The sequence below is a fragment of the Silurus aristotelis genome (genome assembly GCF_946808225.1).
Source record: "Silurus aristotelis genome assembly, chromosome: 10".
In the NCBI taxonomy this organism is placed as follows: Eukaryota; Metazoa; Chordata; class Actinopteri; order Siluriformes; family Siluridae; genus Silurus; species Silurus aristotelis.
The window spans coordinates 28,396,974-28,415,213 of NC_139583.1; the positions used below are offsets into that span (position 1 = coordinate 28,396,974).

The 18,240-nt window shown below is 44.7% G+C and overlaps 2 protein-coding genes across 5 annotated transcripts in view; one reads left to right on the forward strand and one right to left on the reverse strand.

Annotated features, from left to right (window-relative positions):
• The first annotated feature begins 472 nt into the window (after nucleotides 1–472).
• gins2 (GINS complex subunit 2) lies at nucleotides 473–3,893 on the forward strand. The gene is made up of 5 exons (XM_083553189.1): nucleotides 473–702; nucleotides 1,210–1,324; nucleotides 1,640–1,739; nucleotides 2,231–2,357; nucleotides 2,994–3,893. The coding sequence occupies exons 1-5, from the start codon at nucleotides 613–615 to the stop codon at nucleotides 3,120–3,122; spliced, it is 561 nt and encodes a 186-aa protein (XP_083409315.1). The 5' UTR covers nucleotides 473–612; the 3' UTR covers nucleotides 3,123–3,893.
• Nucleotides 3,894–5,380: 1,487 nt separating this feature from the next.
• The window catches only part of gse1b (Gse1 coiled-coil protein b), a 221,858-nt gene continuing 208,998 nt past the window's right edge, over nucleotides 5,381–18,240 (reverse strand). For 3 of the 4 annotated variants that reach the window (XM_083552818.1, XM_083552817.1, XM_083552820.1), the window contains 13 exons: nucleotides 15,154–15,311; nucleotides 14,829–15,032; nucleotides 14,372–14,536; nucleotides 13,821–14,203; nucleotides 13,239–13,572; nucleotides 10,656–11,248; nucleotides 9,827–9,939; nucleotides 9,456–9,714; nucleotides 8,250–8,363; nucleotides 7,291–7,680; nucleotides 6,651–6,950; nucleotides 6,283–6,386; nucleotides 5,381–6,152 (listed from right to left, as the gene is read on the reverse strand). In XM_083552818.1, the coding sequence (XP_083408944.1) occupies nucleotides 6,015–6,152; nucleotides 6,283–6,386; nucleotides 6,651–6,950; nucleotides 7,291–7,680; nucleotides 8,250–8,363; nucleotides 9,456–9,714; nucleotides 9,827–9,939; nucleotides 10,656–11,248; nucleotides 13,239–13,572; nucleotides 13,821–14,203; nucleotides 14,372–14,536; nucleotides 14,829–15,032; nucleotides 15,154–15,311 (3,255 nt within the window). In that variant the 3' untranslated portion in view covers nucleotides 5,381–6,014. The remainder of the gene's footprint in view (nucleotides 6,153–6,282; nucleotides 6,387–6,650; nucleotides 6,951–7,290; nucleotides 7,681–8,249; nucleotides 8,364–9,455; nucleotides 9,715–9,826; nucleotides 9,940–10,655; nucleotides 11,249–13,238; nucleotides 13,573–13,820; nucleotides 14,204–14,371; nucleotides 14,537–14,828; nucleotides 15,033–15,153; nucleotides 15,312–18,240) is intronic. The other variant, XM_083552819.1, reaches the window with a different exon arrangement.

Consider the following 18,240-nt stretch of genomic DNA (forward strand, 5'->3'; position numbering starts at 1 on the left):
CTGTGTGTGTGTGTGTATACTTATTAGTTTTGTGTGTTTTTTCATTTTCACTAGTTTATGCACACTACTGCACATTTCTTGCAACATTGAGGGGTGTGTGTTCTCTTGCCTCTATTTTACACAAGTTAGATCTATTTAATCTGGAGAATGCTGAGGATGGAGCCACCAGGAAGGAGGAAAAGTGGAAGGCCAAGGAGGAGGTTCATGAATGTTTTAAGGAAGACATGCAGGTGGTTGGTTTGAAAGAGGCAGATGTAGATGACAGTAGTATGAACAGTAGAAGATCTATTTCATTCACTTTGCAGTCTAATCAGTATTTTCTCCTCGTCAAAAAACTCAGTTTAGGGCTCTTTTTATTACTAAAATTACAGCGAAAATATTACAATTCTAATTAAGATAACGAGAGGGAGCGAAAACTTTTGCACTCAGGGTGCTCTGTCGACATCTAGCGACCGATTCTTACGTACTCTTTAAACCACGTGACCCTACACGTCATCCAATATGTCTGACAATCCGGCGGGAAAAGTTGTCTGAGGCGGTTTGGTGAATTCCGTCTGTTAAAAAGAAAAAAAGAATAATTATCTATTTTTCTAATTATAAATAAAAATAAGCATGGATCCCTCAGAAGTGGAATTTCTCGCCGAAAAGGAAATGGTGAAGATTATCCCAAACTTTAGTCTCGATAAAATCTATTTAATCGGGGTGAGTAAAATATGCGCATATATTTTTTAATAAAAGCAGACAACATGGAAATAACGTGTGTATTTTCAACAGACATTTATTTCAATATATTTATAAATATAATACAATATTTTCCACCACTGTATTAAATAATGTAGTCAAAATAATATGCGCAGGGTTGCCAGGCATATGGAAATCCCCCCAGACGTGTACTCTACGAATCTGTGAATGGGTTTATTATTAAAATTCTAAATTTTTAAAAATCAATAATTGCACCAGGATCCTGAATCGGTCTCAGATGTTGTAAATACTATGATAATGTGATAAATAAATTTAATTGAACAATATACATAGACAAAACCTGTCAAATACTCCTAAAAACATTATCGATACCACGATACCCAAAAAATCATCACGATACTTCCAAACGATACAAAAATCTCAATGCGAAATTTTACTGAAAAAAAAAAAAAAGAAAGAAACTGCTGGGTATAATAATGTACATCATTTAAATTGGTGTTTCCGCAGGGAGACCTGGGGCCGTTTAACCCGGGGCTGACGGTGGAGGTGCCCGTGTGGTTGGCGCTTAATCTGAAACAGAGACAGAAATGCAGAATTGTTCCTCCGGAGTGGATGGACGCTGGTAAGATCATACGCTGTATGGACACCTTTCTTTTCCCAACCGTATATGGTTCTTCACCAGACAAATTTGGAGAGACACGATTGTATAGGACGGTCACCTCCATAAATATCTCCACAAGTGCACTCCAAAATCTAGTGGAACATCTTCTCAGACGTGTGGTGAATAATTCAAGAGCAAACGGGGACTAAATGTGGAATGGGAAGTTCAAAAAGTACAAATCTTAGAATCAGGGGTCCACAAATTTTCCTTCATATTGGCTATTTTTTAACATTTCATATGCTGTGTCCATTTAAACTCAGAAATTTTGTTTCGCAGATAAACTGGAGGAGATCCGAGAGCAGGAGAGAAGAGAAGACACCTTCACCCCGATACCCAGCCTTCATTACATGGAACTGACCAAGTTACTACTGAACCAGTGAGAACGCTATACTCGTTAATTTTATCCCTAGTGAGTGAGCCAGTGGTGAGGACGACGGTGAGGGAAAACACTCCCTGAGATGGTATGAGGGAGAAACCCTGAGATACAAATCCATCCATTCCATCATTTTTGAGGTCATCAACTGTGCACTGATGGAGCCTAAAATATTCTAGCAAACGATTTCTTTTAATAACACTCCAAAATCCATCTTTACGTTTTTTTCAAATGAAGCCGTCCTCCATAATCCAAAGTATACCTTCGAGCTGTACGTGTGGAACCATCTTCAGCAGGAGCGAGAGCTTTCTGGTTGAAAAGAACTCCATCCAGAAGAAGTGCACAAGATTTTTTCCTACTTTTGGTCACTCGAGCCGTGTTGGGAACCCTAACCCTACTCCCTTCTGTCTGTGTTATTAATAATAAACATCACGTGACTGTTGAACGTGGATTCTCTTTTCTCGATAATGAAGATTTTTTTTTTCCTCTCGCAGTGCAGCAGACAACATCCCGAGAGCAGACGAAATCCGGACTCTGGTCAAAGACATCTGGGACACTCGCATCGCAAAACTGCGTCTGTCGGCGGACAGCTTCATCAACCAGCAGGAGGCTCACGCCAGAGTATGTACACGCGTATACACACACACACACACACACACACACACACACACACACACACACACACACACATCATATTATTTTAAATAGCAACATATAAAAGGTATAAAAACGTATGTAAAAATTTCTTGACTACATTCTTATGAATACATTTATGAAGTATCTCTCCATCCTTCTTCCCCTTTCTTTCCTCCCTCTCCTCCCACTCACCTTCTTCTCAACCCCTTTTCTTTCCTGCTCTCTCTCCCTATCTTGTACTCTTTCTTTCCCCCACCTTCTCTTTCCCTTTGTTCCACTCCCACTTCCTCTCCTATTTACCTCTATCCGATTTCCCCCTTCTTTTTCCCTCCCTCTCTCTCTCTCTTTCTCTCTCTCTTCCCTTTCCCTATCCCCTTTTTTTCTCTTCTCCTCCCCTTTTCTCTCCCCTATTTTTCCTCTCTTTCCCTCTCCCCTCTTTTTCTCTCTCGTTTCACTTTACCTTCACTCCCTTTCCCCTCGTTCTCTCTCTTCCTTTCTTTCTCTCTCCCCTATTTTTTCTCTCTCTCTCTTCCTCCCTTTCCCCTCTTTTTCCTCTCCCCTCCTCCCTTTCACGTTCCCTCTCTCCTTCTCTCTCTCTCTCCACGTCTGTTCTGTATGTAGCTGGATAACTTGACGCTGATGGAGATCAACACCACTCGCACATTTCTGTTGGATTCTCTGAACTGCATGTACAAACTGCGCTCCAACCTGCAGCCAGGCTCAGGCTCCGGAAAAGCTCACGATTATTAACGAGCACCATCAGGACGTTCACACAAGGCGTTTGGGCAGCTTTAATATTATCCATCACGGCTTGTTCCTCGATGTCTACGTCAGCTTCACTCGCTGCTCGTCGAGGGACTGTCAAGCTGCAGGACTGTACAATGTGTACAATATGTATGTTTCACTTTGTGTCTATGAGGGAAATGTTCTGTTACCTTGAGTGCGAGTTGTACAGTTACTCCATATTGTGCGCTCGCTTTGGATTTTGTTGGGAAAAACTCGTTTGAATGACGGTTATCAGTGAAATTGCAGCTCGTGGAGTAAATAAATATGTACAATATTAATTGTATAAATGTTCACTATATGGACGAAAGTTTGTGGACACCTGACCATCAGAATTATCTGCTTCATTTAGTCTTTATTCAGTTATAATAAACTCCACGTTTTAGAGTTTAAAGCTCAATAGCATCTGACACGTGTATCTTCATGGGGCACAGAGGCAATGTCCTGCTGGAACAGGTTTAGGTCTCCTAGTTCAAGTGAAGGAAGTTTTATTCTACAGCATCCGAAGACGTCCTGTCCAACTGTGTGGAGTAACAGTTTGAGGAAGAAGGACACATGGTTTAAAATGTTAGGTGTCCCAAAACTTTTGCTCATATAGTGTAGGTTAGTACTCATTTGCCCTCTACTGGACATTACTGAGCAACTGCAGCGTTGCAATGTAAATATTTTAGTTTATAAAGGGGGTAAACACAAGGTATAATTCATGCTGGGGAGAAAAAGAAAAGATAAAAAATCAGCTCGGGTTCAGTTCTGAAGCATTTTATTTTTTTGTCTGAAATTACAGCAATATATTCATAAATACCTAATTACTACATTCAACAAATAATATATTACATTACATTGAATTTAAACAAGTACATTTTTTTTTTCTTTAAAAACATGATTTCACAGCATCTAGACATCCTCCATTGGGTTTGAGAGACAGGGCGGGGTGTGTCAGGGGCAGGGTGGGGCGTGTCAGGGGCAGGATGGGGAAGGTTGGGGTGGCAGCTACTGCGTGGGCGTGCGCTAGATGGGTGAGAGACGGATAGAGACAAAGAGAACGGTCGTGTCCCTGCTCCTGGACAGGCAGTGGTAGTGCTCACTCATGCACACACACACACACACACACACGGACTTGCACATGATGGATGCTCGCTAGGGCCGGCTTCGGGTTTGTTAATATGGATCCGCCTCCAAAAGCGGTCCGTCCTTTGAGCCTGAACGCTAATAATGTTGATGAGCCGGATATGAACGTTTAGGTGTGAGCTGGTTGGGTTTTTTTGGGGGCGGGGCTATGTTTGTGATGTAACTTTATTAGACCTATTGCTTTGCACCAATCACGGTCGATATACGAGGATGTGATATTGTTTATAATTTTTTTTTTTTTTTACATTAATCATTTAGATATTTAGGAACGCGGGACGATGTTTGAGGGCCTGTCCAATTTTGCATAACCTGCATATTCATAAGTGTTCATTATTAATAATTTTTATTTATAAAATAAGATATTTTATGGTTATCTTAGTGGGATCTCTAATGTCTACAAAACCTATTAATACTTTAAATCTTGGATTATTGGTAGCGGCTCGTCTGAAAAGGCGAATCCGAAACTGATATTTCTGATAGCTTTATAGTGTGTTTTCCTTTACTTCGACCCAAGAATACACACACACACACACACACACACACACAGGTGTGATTTAATATGAAATTATATAATTATTATGATTATATTTCATGCCAATGCCATTAGAGCGAAATTTAGCAACATTTGACACTGATATAAAATCGTCTTTTTTGGCCGTCAGCTTTACGTTCATCCGTAATGGCAGGATACGGATCTGTGGTTCTGTGGGTACCTTTGGCACCGATTCAAAGTCTCAACACAATAAAAGGGACTGGAAGGCGGAGAACGCGTGCTGTTTTTAACCCTAATTAAAAAATATATCAAATATTGTAATGATGAGCCTGTGGTAGTAGTCCAGAGTGCAGGGAGTGGGAGAGTGGTGATGTTCTGCTCTTCTTGGTGCTGCCTTTACGGACGGATGCTACTGTGGTAGGCTGCACACACACACACACACACACACACACACACACACACAGAGCGGAGGTGTGCACTGAGTTTCTCCTCCGTCCTTAATCCTGACCAGCAGCAATACAAACACTATAAGCGAGGCTCCGGCTGAACGCCCTAAAAAGCATGTGCATTTTTTTTTTCTTTTCTTAAAAACGACAGGCTTTTCTTTTCTTCTTCAAAGAACAATTAACGCAAGTAATAAAAACATACAAAAATTTCTTTCCATTTTTCGATATTTACAGTACAAGGTCCTGAAGCACCTCTTTTAAAATGTATTTTTTCTTCGAATAAATCTTTCCTTAACATTTTTACATTTTTTTTTTTACCCGCTCCCCTCCCCCAACAAAAAAATGTGCATTTTATTTGTGAAGTTCTTCTTTACTTTTGAAAGGAGTTCCTTGTTATAACACAGTACCTCCAGGTAGTTCTTCTGGTTTGTCTCTTAAGTGCATTTCCAGTTAAAAGCTCCTCAGATCTCCAGGAGAGATGGTGCAGTTGCCATGACGATATACATACGGGTTTGGGGAGTCACGATCCGGCCTGTGAAGACGTGGATCTCTGTACCTCTGTGTATGAGATGGACCGAGTGTTTCTGTGAGATCTGGGCGTGTTGGTTGATAGTGGGCGTGGCACCTTCACCTCCATGGCACGTTATGTCTGATAGTTGTTCTTGTCGCAGTGTGCTCACAGTGCACCATCTCTCCACCCTCACGTTCTCTCACGATAGGATCAGAGGGTGTCGGAGTCCGGGCGTTAAAAAAGAGGGGGGGTGGGTGAAGCTTGGGTGATTCTGGGTGATGTCACCTGGAAGGATATCCTTTGAAGTGAGCCCTGCTCCAGGATGCATGTGGGACGCTCAGACACTTCCGGAAGTGCTCCAGCTCGGCCTGCAGCTTCTCCCTTTCGGACGCCAGCTTCTGCTTCTGAGCCATCAACTCCTGTGACGCAAACAACAAGGAAACATTAGAAATGATCCTAATATCGTTACCAGATTTTATCTTAAGCCGCATAACACCAAGGTGAGAAGCGTCCCTGACTATGGATTCAGAGATGAGATGTTCCACTTACCCCCATGGAGTGAGAGACCTGTTCAGCAGTCAGGCTGAGGTTGTAGTGTTGGGCTTCCAGCTTCCTGCACTGACTGAGCAGCACCTCACGCTCGATATTTTGCTCTGAGATCAAACAAAAATTAATAAAATAAACAAGTGTCCTGCAGCTCCATTCGCATCTCACACACACACACACACACACACACACACACACACACACACACACACACAAGTCTAATTCACAGGGATTAGCACTTTTCTTCTGACTTTTTAAGGCAAAACTTTAATAATTACACACACACACACACACACACACACACATCTTCCTCCACACACCTGGACAACATCTGGTCCAGCTCATATCAGCTAACATCAACTCCTTCTCACCTTCAACATATTCCTGATACGCTTCAAAAATCGACTCGATCCCCTTCCACCTGTGTCCCTGAGCCTCTTCTTCTTCCTCCTCCTCCTCATCCCCTTCGTCTGAGTCTTCCTCGGTGGAGAGTTCGGGGCGTGGCAGGGCGTCTCGCCGGGCCGCAGGAGAGCAGTGCAGGCCGTTGGGCTGAAGAACGGAGTGTGTGTGAGGGTGTGTGCTGCGCCCAGCGCCACTCTGCAGCTCCGGGATGTTGTAGTGCACCGTGGAGTCCACGGTGTGGTTGGGCTCGGAGATGGCCGAAGCGCCACCTGGTGGAAAGAGGCAAAAAAATGCATGGGTTAAAAAAATGCAGGTCTCAAAACAATGTTATTGAAATGAGTATATCTTAAAAATATAAAAGCATAACTTAAATATAAAACATTAAACATAAAATAAATTATTTACTTTTTCTCTGATTTATTCTTTATCTAATAATATAAGAGAAGAGTGGAGGGTTTTATAACAACAAATAGGAACTAAATGTGGAATGATATGTTCAAGTCATGTAAACCCCGCCCCCTTGGATGTCTGCCAAATGCTGTTTTTATATTTATATAGAAAATATATGTAATAATAATAAAATAAGTAACATTCTGAAAAAAATCCCACCTTTGTGCTTCTGCAGTGCTTTCTGAGTGGACTGCAGCACCGACTCGTGGAACTGCTGAGCAAACTCCTCGGCTGTGAAGTTCTCCCATGGTTTGGTCCGGCCATTCAGGCTGCCTGCACCGTCTTTAGGGGGCGCTGGAGGACGGATGCTGTTCAGCAGGCTGGAGGGCTTTTTGCTGAGGATTATGTCGCTGCCTCGGTTTTTCTCTGCGTATTGCAGAGAGAGTGGAGCGTCCTTCGGTCTGAGCGGTTCAGAAACTGGTCTGAGGTGCTCGGGAGGTGGAGCCGAGGAAGGATCTGCTGGGGGTCCAGTGGATGGAGGTGGAGGACTCGGGAGTCTGACACTGACTAACTCGAGTGGCTGCCCTGGAGACTGGGATGAGGAAGAATCTGTAAAGCAGAGATACAAAATCAATTTCATTTGTAGTATCTTTTCTCAGACATTCCTGCGAATAAAAATCCAGCAGCACTTAATACAACAGTGGGGAACGTTTCCACGTTTAAACATCTGGAGCTGTCAGTGCACACAATATCCACCATCTGGTCTAATGATACTGATGACACTGGAGACAAGGGCAGCAAATGTGTAGCACAGACGCCATCTTGTCTTTCTCATTGTAAAGCACAAACTCGGTTAGAAATCCTTCTTTGTTGATAATTAAAGAATGTTATTGTAGGAAGAGGATCAGCGACTGTGACTTCTTTCACACTGATTATTTTCCTGGCACAGCACACCCTCAGATGTTTTATTCCACTTATACTGCAACCACTTTCCATACTTTTTGTCCATTTATAGTTACATATTCGATGCGTGGAATGTCCCTGAAACAATAATTCATTTTATTATTGAATAATAAACCGTTTGCGTGTGTGTGTGTGTGTGTGCGCGCGCGCGTGTGTGTGTGTATGTGCGTGTGTGTGTGTGTGTGTGTGTGTGTGTGTGTGTGAGTACCCCTTACCAGACGAATGGAGCAGCGGGCTCTTACACAGTGGTAAATGATTATGCCTGATATTGTCCAGGGTCACACTCTTCTGTTTGATGGCATGTAGCAGCTCCACCACTTTTTCATTCTCTGTCCGAAAAGTCAAAAATAAAAGGAAACACGTTTCAGAGCCTCATCCGGGACGGAAGAACCGCAAGGGTCAGTGGGACGAGAGGCAACCTCTTATAGGATCCTTAGGATGCAAAGCATTATGTGTTTGTACAGATCTTCCACCGACGTGAGAAACATCTGGAACGGCCAACAGGCTTGAGAGTAATAATGACACAGCTGTCAAAGAAACGTCTGCATTAACGCTGTTTCTTTATCTGAGAGGACGAGTTGAATTTCGGACAGGCGTTAAAAAAAATAGGAGTGAATGAAATGGGAATAAAACACCTGGGTGTGCTGTGTAATAGGAAAACAATAAAGGATGATCACTTTTATACTTATATATTTTTTATACATTAATTTGTAATCTGCACTAATAATCCTGGATCTTGAGGCTCATCATCCAAACAAGTTCGTGGATGAGCTGCTGCTATATTAATATAAATCTCGTTCTTGTCTTAAGCAGACTTTTGTTCTGGACCTAATATGTGTATACTCCTTATCTCCATAACTGAGGCCTAGGATACATTAAAGATGCCTCTGAAGCAGCTGCCGCATGCGATGCGATGCGATTCACCCCCTATTACGATGCGCGATGCGATACGATGCAACAGGAGAAATATGACGCTCTGCAATTCAATAAGGTACCGATAGTTAACTTCTATTTTTTTAGCTCAGATTTATTAATTGCCTTCTGTCTTCTAACGCATGCCCCTTTCACATACACGCCTTTAGAGTGCAAAAAAAAAGATGAAATAAATCCTTTCTCTGTTGTGTCTGCAGGAAGTCACAGCTCTACCTCTGCCATGTTAATCTGTATTCTATGTGACTCTCAGGACACGCCTCGGTCTCCGTAGTGTTGTGACGCCTCATATGTGGTATATATTGGTCATAAATGATCGATCACTTTCTAAATAATAAAAATATACCACATCCACTAATAATTAATTATAAATGTATCGGTTTTGCCGATGCAAATATGTTAAACAGTGCATTGTGCATTGACAAAAGGCCACAGTGTGTGTTTGTGTGTGCGTGTTTGTGTGAGCATTTGAGCGTGTGCACACTATATACCTTTCCTTTGCTGCGTGCTCAGGTGATTGAGGCTGAACATGGTAAGGAATCGTTTTTTGGCCTCCAGCTCCGGGCTGCTGTCCATCTCCTCAGGAGTAAAGCGGGTGCTGAGTGGAGGTGCCAGGCGCTTGCTGGACACAGCTGGAGGCGAGGGGCTAAGTTCCCGGAGCATCCTTCTTCTCTTCCTCCTCTTCTTCTCCAGCAGTTCTCCTCGCCGAGACATGGTGGTCAAACCGAACTGCTGCAGGAACTCCAACTTCTACATTGAGAGCGAGGAGCACGATAAGAGAGAGTGGATCTTTGTTCTCACAGGGCTGATCACCATGCAGTGTGTGTGTGAAGTGCGTTTGGAGTGTGCAGCATCGCATTACCTCAGTGGAGTCGTCCAGTTTGAGTGGCGGCTGCTCGGACACTCTGCGGAGATGAGCTCTCACCTCCTCTTCATCGCTCTCATCGTACGAGTCGTCCAGCTCGTAGTAGTACCCTGCGCATGACGGGGAAACCTGAGTCACTCGGCACTTTTCATAACCGAACGATGGGTTAGTAATATTATAGCCGCTTCATGACAAGAGGAAGTTAAGCCCTTTAAATGGTCACGTGGTCCTTCGAATGGATGTGAAAAGTACTTTTATATAATGGATTAAATGGAAAGTAATTGTTAATTGCGTTATGTAACTCACACCTCGGCCAAAAATGGACAAAAGTTTGCGGACACCTGACCATAAGATTTGCACGTGCTTCTTTTTGAACATCCCATTCCTCCACTCTTCTGGGAAGATGTTTCGCTGGATTTTGGAGCGTGTTTGTGGAGATATGTGAGGAGGCCTGGGGTGCATTTAGCATTCACAAACATCCTAATAGGGTTTAAAGCTCTATAGCAGGCCACTCAATCTATCCAGCTGGATTTGTGCACAGTGACATTGTCATGCTGGAACAGGTGAATAATCGTTGGAATCATTGTTAAAGATGTGCTATATAGGTTTGTGCCTCTAACTTGTGGTCACAGTTTAAAGAAGAACGATGTTCCATGGCTGGAAAAGTCAGGTGTCCCAATACTTTTGTTCTTAAAGTGCACATACAGCTACAGTTTTGTTGTTCTACATACAAAGCATACAATACATTTATCTGGTTTCTATTTTCTATATTTCTAATGCTTTTAACTTAACCGAATTAAAACCATACTGACCCCCTGTAACCCACCTTTCTCTCTTGCTTCCCTCCGCCTCCTCTCCTCAAGGTCCAGTTTGCTAATCGGCCGTCGATGTAGCTGCAGGTATTCATCGTAAACCAGCACGGTATCGCTTCCTGGCCTCACCGGTGGTCCCTGTAGGCCCTTATGGACCGTACTGCTCTTCAGAGTACCGCTCAGCTCCCCGTATTGCGTGCTTAGACTCAGCGCCGCCCTCTGCTGGTTCAAAAAGGACTGTGTGGATTTTTCCAGCTCGGCCAGGAAAGGGCGGGGCTCGGAGAACCCTGTCGGCCGAATAAGCGGGAACTTCTCGTGTCCGTCTTTGGGCTTTTCCGAGCCAAAGTGGCGCTCGGTTTTGGTCGAGGGTGGAGCAAGACGGCTGATGTCATAGGGACCTGAATGTGGCTCATGGTGACTCCGCCGTGACTCCGAGGTGGTCTCTATGAGCGAGGCGGGGTTCCAGAGGTTGGTGTGTGGAGCAGGGGTTTGGTCTCTGGGCTGGGGTTTGGGGGAGATCAGAGGTGGAGGAGCACCGAGGTGGGGGTGGATGTCCCGTTCTCGTTCGCGCTCTCTGCTAGCGGGCTCGTGATGGTTTGGCATGGGCCTGTGTGAGAAATTAGGAGAATATAAAAAAACAAAAAAAATGATTTACTCAAAAACAGACCAGATGATTATTCTAGCATCTTACTTTCTCATATATAAACTACTGCTGCACATCATACACTATATATCTTTGGCCTCCACCATCTTCAAACATTCTAAATTGAGTTCTGGGTCAACTTCGGTGTCTGTTTTTCCAGGGCTTTGTGTAAAAAGAGGAAAATGGATTAACTCTGATTCCTTTGATGTGCGTCTTCCGTCATATTTTTCACTGGACTTCTTTGTATATGAAAATGGATGGTGTGTTTCCTTTCATTCTCTTTCTGTTGGTAAAACTCATTAAAAGAATTGTTCTCGCCCCTCTAATAAGCTAATCAGACCAGAGCTTTTTGAGCGCTCAGTCATCCGATCGGTGCTGTACCAGTGCTGTAATTAGCAGCTCGGATCTCACACACACTCACTCATCCGTACAACCACCACTAACACCTACACTGGATCTGACCTCTCCGTCGTAACAAAAGGAAAAAAGCTCGTGTTACGGAGCTACGAAAGCCGGCTGTAAACAAAGTGCAAAGGTTCTGATGCGGTACTGTCACTGAGGTCAAACGATAATAATGAGTTTTTTGCAGTGGCGAGCCAACAGGGCTAGCAAGGTCTTCTCTCCTGGCATAAACTATACCAGAATGACTGACTATTTTTGTCCATGAATATGTAGCAAATTCTTCCCAACAGTCTCTTCATTTCATGGCCTCACGTCACATGTTGCTGGGGTCAAAATCAGGCCTTTACAATCAATACTGTTGGTGCCTGTAGTGAAAAGTCCATGTTGCTTGAAGCTGTTGCTTTAACCAAGATTCCGAATTGCCAAAACCGGGGCCATCTAACAGGCGTCCAACAAGGTTGTCATTTTCACGTCTTTTGATTGGCTGTTCAGAGAGCGCACTAGTCAGAGCTCGCAACCCACATCTGTAGCAAAGTGCTCAGGCTCAAATGTATTCCTGTGGTTTTAATAACTGTTTTTTAATTCCACAATGACTGACAGAGGAGAAAAAATTTATTTGGTCGCAGATACACAGATACGAGACAGACGTTCATTTCCCGTAGAATTTGCACAAAAACAAACAATTTCAAATCCCAATTCACGGAATAAAAATGCATTAAAATGCAGGGAAAACCCAGAATTATTTGCTGAGGTTAATATCGATGCTTCTGCTAGAGATGATGTATGCGGGTGGTGCTGAATTGTGTTCATTGGGTTTCTTGCTTTATGGCATTCATTCTCGCTGTATGAGATTCCTGTCTGTGATGTAGCGCTCAGTTATATTGCGTCTCTCCATAATATTGATGGTTTCTAAAGCCGTGGCATCATAACGACTGGAATAAGACGGCCCAACACTGGTGGCCCAACACAGGTGTTATAAAAACGGCCCAACACTGGTGTTTTGTAATAATGATGTGTGTGTAATGAGGATTGTCTAATCAGAAATTAGAAAAAAACAAGAAATAATACAAAGGAAAGATAAAAAAAAAAAAAAGCCTGGAAAACACAAAACAGTCACTTCCGCAAATGATATCAAAGTCAGTGACAATCTTCCTCTCACACACACACACACACACACACACACACACACACACACACACACACACACACACATCAAACAGCTACCCTGCAGTGATGCCAAAAACCAGAGTATCACTGACACCAGGAACAGTGTGACGTCCTAACTAGACACTGATTCAACGCAACTCCATGTGCTGAGATTGGTGTCACCATGGAAACATGCTTTTGATGTCCTCATGAAAACACGCCCTTTTTAACTCCCCTACAAATCTGATGAACATTTAATAATCTCTAAGAAACTACTAAAAAATACAGTATCATCATTCTCATTTACATGGAGGACTCTGAGGTGTTAAAATCCACTGAAGGTATCTTGGGACATTACAAATGGCGCCCCAACCCTGCGATACATTTCAAAGGTGAGCGTCTGTACCTGGGCCCCTCGTTCCGTAGCTCGGGCGCATCTCCTGGCCGACCGATGTCTAGATGTTTCTCCAGGACCTGTTGGCGAAACTCTGACACTTGGTACTGTCTGTCCTCTTTCTCTTGCCGTAGTTTCCTCTGCCGAGCCATCCACCTTTCCTCCTCGTTATTTTGCTGCAGGATCATGGCAGGCGTCAAAACCCCGGGTCCCGTCCCTCCTGGTCTGAGGTAAATGCCATGTGCAGAGAGCAGGGTGGGCACCGGGTGGTGGGTGGAGCTTAATGAAGGGTGAAGGCCTGCCTGGATGGGCTTAGGAGCAGGAAGAATGGGCTCTTTGGTTTTATCTGGAGAAGAAACACACCGTGTTAGAAGTAAAGAGTTTAGGTATGATACGGTTTAGGAATGTGATGTTTAGCATGCACGTGTGATGGTCAGGTGTGAATAAAGTGAATACTGCTGTGAGAACTTCTCTTTTTAACCCATACCCATACCTATACTTTTAAATCATTGCTGCCGTCTCTAATATAAGATAAAAATAAGACCCCTTATGCACATGCTGCATTGCCCAGGCTGTAGGGTATGTAAGTGTTACCTGCTCTGTTAGGAGTGAGTCTCTCGGCAGCCTTGGCTCGTTCCTCGGCCTGACCTCTGAGAGCGTGGAGCTCTGCCAGGTAGTGACCTTCCATGGCCTTGGACACCTGTAGCTCCTTCTCTCGTGCCGCTCTCTCCTTCTGTCTCTCCATCTCTCTCTCTCGTTCCCTCTCTCGCTCTCGTTCTTTCTCTCGCTCGCGCTCCCTTTCTCTCTCCCTCTCCCTCTCCCGTTCTCTCTCCAGCTCCTTTTCTCTCTCTCTTTCTCGCTCCCTCTCTCTTTCGCGCTCTTTCTCTCGCTCCGCCTCACGCTCGCGCTCCTTCTCCCGCTCACGCTCTCTCTCTCGCTCGCGCTCTCTCTGGCGAAGCTCATCCTCCATCTGGAGCCTGGGGACGGACGAGACACATGAAGGAAAAGAGAGAGAGAGAGATAAAGATGATTCAGAAACAGCTTTCGAAACACGTAGAAATATGTTCGAGTGTGTATATGTGGACAGATATCTGTGTGTGTGTGTGTGTGTGTGTGTGTGTGTGTGTGTGTGTGTGTGTGTATACCTCTCCGACTGCAGACTGGACAGCGAGGGATGGCTGAGGTCGCCTGGGTAACGCACCCCTGGGAGGTGCATGGGCACAGCAGACGGGTGCATTGGGGGCAAAGCGCCCCCTGCAGTTAAAGGATAAAATGGAGACCTCAGGGCCGACAAGAAAGGATCATCCATCCTTGGGGAGAGAGAGAGGAATCAAGAGAAAGGGTGGAGAGTGTTATCCTCCTGAGGGATGTGGGGGTGATACTGTCACAAATAAGACTCTTCTACTTTCCTATTTGTGATGTCTCAAACAGATAATGCTCTGGTCCATGGAGGGGTGTGTGATAAAAAAAAAAAAAAAACGTTTCAACTAGAAAACTAGCCTTGATACAGACACTCGGTGCACAGCTGTGGAACTGTGTTGCTAACGTTCACATGATTATTCAGATAGACAGATCGACAGGAATAAAAGGTTGCGCTGTTACCTGTAATGGGAGAACGAGGGGTGGACCAGGTAGCTGGGGTGGTAATAGTTAGCGGCAGCAGCGGCAGCAGTTGCCGGGTCCAGGCCCAAGGGCAGTGAGGGCATGCGAAGGTCCTCGGCCGTGGGGTAAGGGCGGAAACCGCGCAAGTACTCCTCTGGTACTCCGGCAGGGGGCATGCCATGGGGCATCTGCCTTGGCAGGCTGCTACTCAGAAAAAGAAAAAATTGAGAAAGACGAGACTGTCAGTGTTTGTCAGCATGTAAAGCATGAAGTACAGAAATCAGGTGAATTCTTTTAGCGGATATTTAAAGAAAGCTGTAATTACTTCAGGGGCTGAAAACGTGAATCCTGCATGATGGATCCGGACGTCAGGCCAAATGCATACGGATTTCCTATGAGGTGGGGTGGAACCGAGGGGCCGCCCTTTTCCTGAGCCTCAGGGGCCAAACGCTCTCGACTGACACCATGGGGGCCCGACTCTGACTGCAAGAGGAAGTGATGGAAAGGTTGTTAATTACACACTTTATTATATTTGTTTACCAACAACACATTATATTTATTTGTGGCATTTTGGCAGATGCCTTTTTTTCAGAGCGGATATCTCATTCATACAACTAAGGGCCTTGCTCAGGGGCCCAGTAGTGGAAGTTTGGTGTGGCTAAGATTTGAACTCACGACCTTTAGATCTAAAATCCAAATATAACCAATAAGCTACTACCTTCACCTCTACAACCCACACGCAACTCTTCAAACCAGAACCTTCTATGCACATTGAAAAACTTGTGTCGAGGGGGAAAATGTGACACGATAACGCCCAGATCCTCCAGGATGAAAGAGGAACCACAGAGTTACGCTAAAGATGAGGAAATGGATGTAGTGAAACCTGCCGTTAAAAAAAAGCCCGGATAAGCGTCTCTGAGCAGGAGAGACAAAGACAGGTGGAGAGGGAACGCTGAAGCAGAGCTGTGTGAAAGTGTGGACGTCCTTTTGGCAGCCTTCCTCTGGAGAAAAGCCCATTTAGAGCACCATTACCTCTGTGTCCCAGCCAATGACCCGTCGCCACTCAACACTGCTCACATGTAATATTAAATGCCTCTGGTGCTTGGACCTCCTTGCTGTCAGTTCCTCTTTATCTCTCTCTGTTTAACGCTCTCCACTTAGCAGCAACTCGGCCTCAGTTCGGCGCCCACATGTGCCCCCTGACCCCCTCCTGCCTCTCCTGAGTACCCGGCTCCGCTAATGGCTTTGTAAGCGCTCGCGGGGACGAGAAGGAGGAGGGTCACTCACTGATGTGCAGTCAGGCAGAAAAGTGCTTCAGATATGTCAAAAGAAGTCAAAATCAGAGGCATCTCAACCCCCTCACCCTCCATCCTCCCCCTACGTGTATCACCGATACGGATCAGGCGGTGTTGAACGGTACACACACACACACACACACACACAAGTCTATTAGCGCTGCTTTCCTTTTCCTATTTGTGGCAGTAACCGTAGCAGCTCATGTTTGGTGGATGTCATAAGGCGCTCGGAGAGCTGATTTCCACCCTGCAAAACAGACACACAGCCTCGGATGCACGTATCGACGTTCTCGGCGTTCAGATATCTGCGTTTCTCTACTTTTACATGACATCTGTTCAACGCACGCTTGAGAGAAGAGCAAGATCTGACGCTCTGTACTCGTTCTCTGTACTCGAAGGCTCCCTGCCGCAGTTTGTACCGAGTCATAATTGCTTTTTAATCTGCCTCATTAAGGCGGCTGCGCTCCACTTTGCGCCTTGAGGCAACAGCGAGGTTTGTGAGCTGGTTTGGAAAATTGTGCAGCCCTCAAGATTACTGCACTGTTGTGTTTTTTCTACATAGAGCTTAAGATACAGTACATTTGCAGAACAATGTAATAACAAATAACACTCAGTAACACTGATCTCACTCTAGTCATTTGTTTAGATTTGTTTGTATTTTGTACTTGGAGACATAAAACACATTCACGCAATCATTTTAAGCAAAAAATCTTTTTCCTCTTTGCAAAACACATGCGATTGCTCCACTGCCCCCTACTGGTCATTTAATATAATGCGCTTAGTTAAGCAACCTCGTCACCCCTGGTGGTGTGCGTGTGTGTGTGTGTGTGTGTGTGTGTGTGTGTGTGTGTGTGTGTGTGTGTGTGTGTGTTTCTGTTTGTGTGTCTCAGAGGGCCGGCAGGTGTGTGGTGGGCCTGCACACATTAAAAATGAAAGAAGCGTGTGTTGTGTTAGGAGCCCGAGGCATGTCTGCCGCCTGGCCCTGCCCCGCCTTTGTGTCTTTTGTCTGCCCGAGATAAAGTATGACCCTCCACGTAACCTCGTTCGACACCGAGTGAAACCTCGAAAACAGCCCAGTGTTGCTGGTGTGCTCAGATTTTTATAGATTTGTATTTATTTTTAATTAATAATTAAATTAGGATGTCGCTTATCACAGGTAGCTCTTTGAGTGTCTGTTCTTTCTCAGTTGAAAAAAAATGGTGACTGTTTTTCTTACCTAAACCTACAACAAAATGCGTTTTATTTACATCTGCAAAACGCTCGACAGATACACACACACACACACACACACACACACACACACTCACACAGTATTGAATGGATGTGAAAGCCTGCCCCTGGCCCTCGCGAGCGATGGCAAAATGGTGCGCATCAGAAAAGCATTCACTGGCGTCACTCAGATGGAGCGATAAATCCAAATTGCCAATTAAGGAGCGATTACAAGCTGCAGCGCCACAGCGACGGCCTTCATCGAAAGCAAATTGACACTCTGTCTTCCCTCTCTTACACACACACACACACACACACACTTTCACAGTGCAACAAGGAGTAAGCGCAGTCAGAAATCTTCCATAAACACGACACACTACGATCTACTATAAACACATGAAAACTAAATGGTAATATTTATTTATTTAGCTGATTTTATCCACTCGCAAAGTCGAAACCGTACTCATGTTGACCTCTGACCTATTCTGTGACCCAGAGTTAATAGAGGAACGAAGGAAAGAGGGTAAAAATGAAGCCTGAGTGGAGAAGAGATTATGTCTGTCACAGCCTGTAAACTCGTCTTTTAGATAATGAGTTCGGCTTCCGTTAGCATCACTGTGAATATGAGAAGGATTAGCGTGTAATTCTTTACTCTTTTACAAAGCGAGCGCTCCTGCCACATCTAGAGAGATAGGTCGAGGAATTAAAGAAAGAGAGAGAGAGTGATAGATAGAGAGATAGAGAGAGCACTTGACTGAATACCCGGGGGGAGGGGCACAGATGTCGGCCGTCGTGGAAGCCGTCAACCCCGGTGGCCTTTTTGGTATTGTTTCCCGTAGTGAGGAGGGGAAGCCGTGTCACAGGCGCATATGTCACAGACATTCTGCCACGGCATGTCGTTAAGCCAA

Coding starts and splice junctions, on each gene's coding strand:
- gins2 (XM_083553189.1), top strand. CDS start 613: ATGGATCCCTCAGAAGTGGAATTTCTCGCCGAAAAGGAAATGGTGAAG. Junction 703..1,209: donor ATAAAATCTATTTAATCGGG/GTGAGTAAAATA, acceptor GTGTTTCCGCAG/GGAGACCTGGGGCCGTTTAA. Junction 2,358..2,993: donor AGCAGGAGGCTCACGCCAGA/GTATGTACACGC, acceptor TTCTGTATGTAG/CTGGATAACTTGACGCTGAT.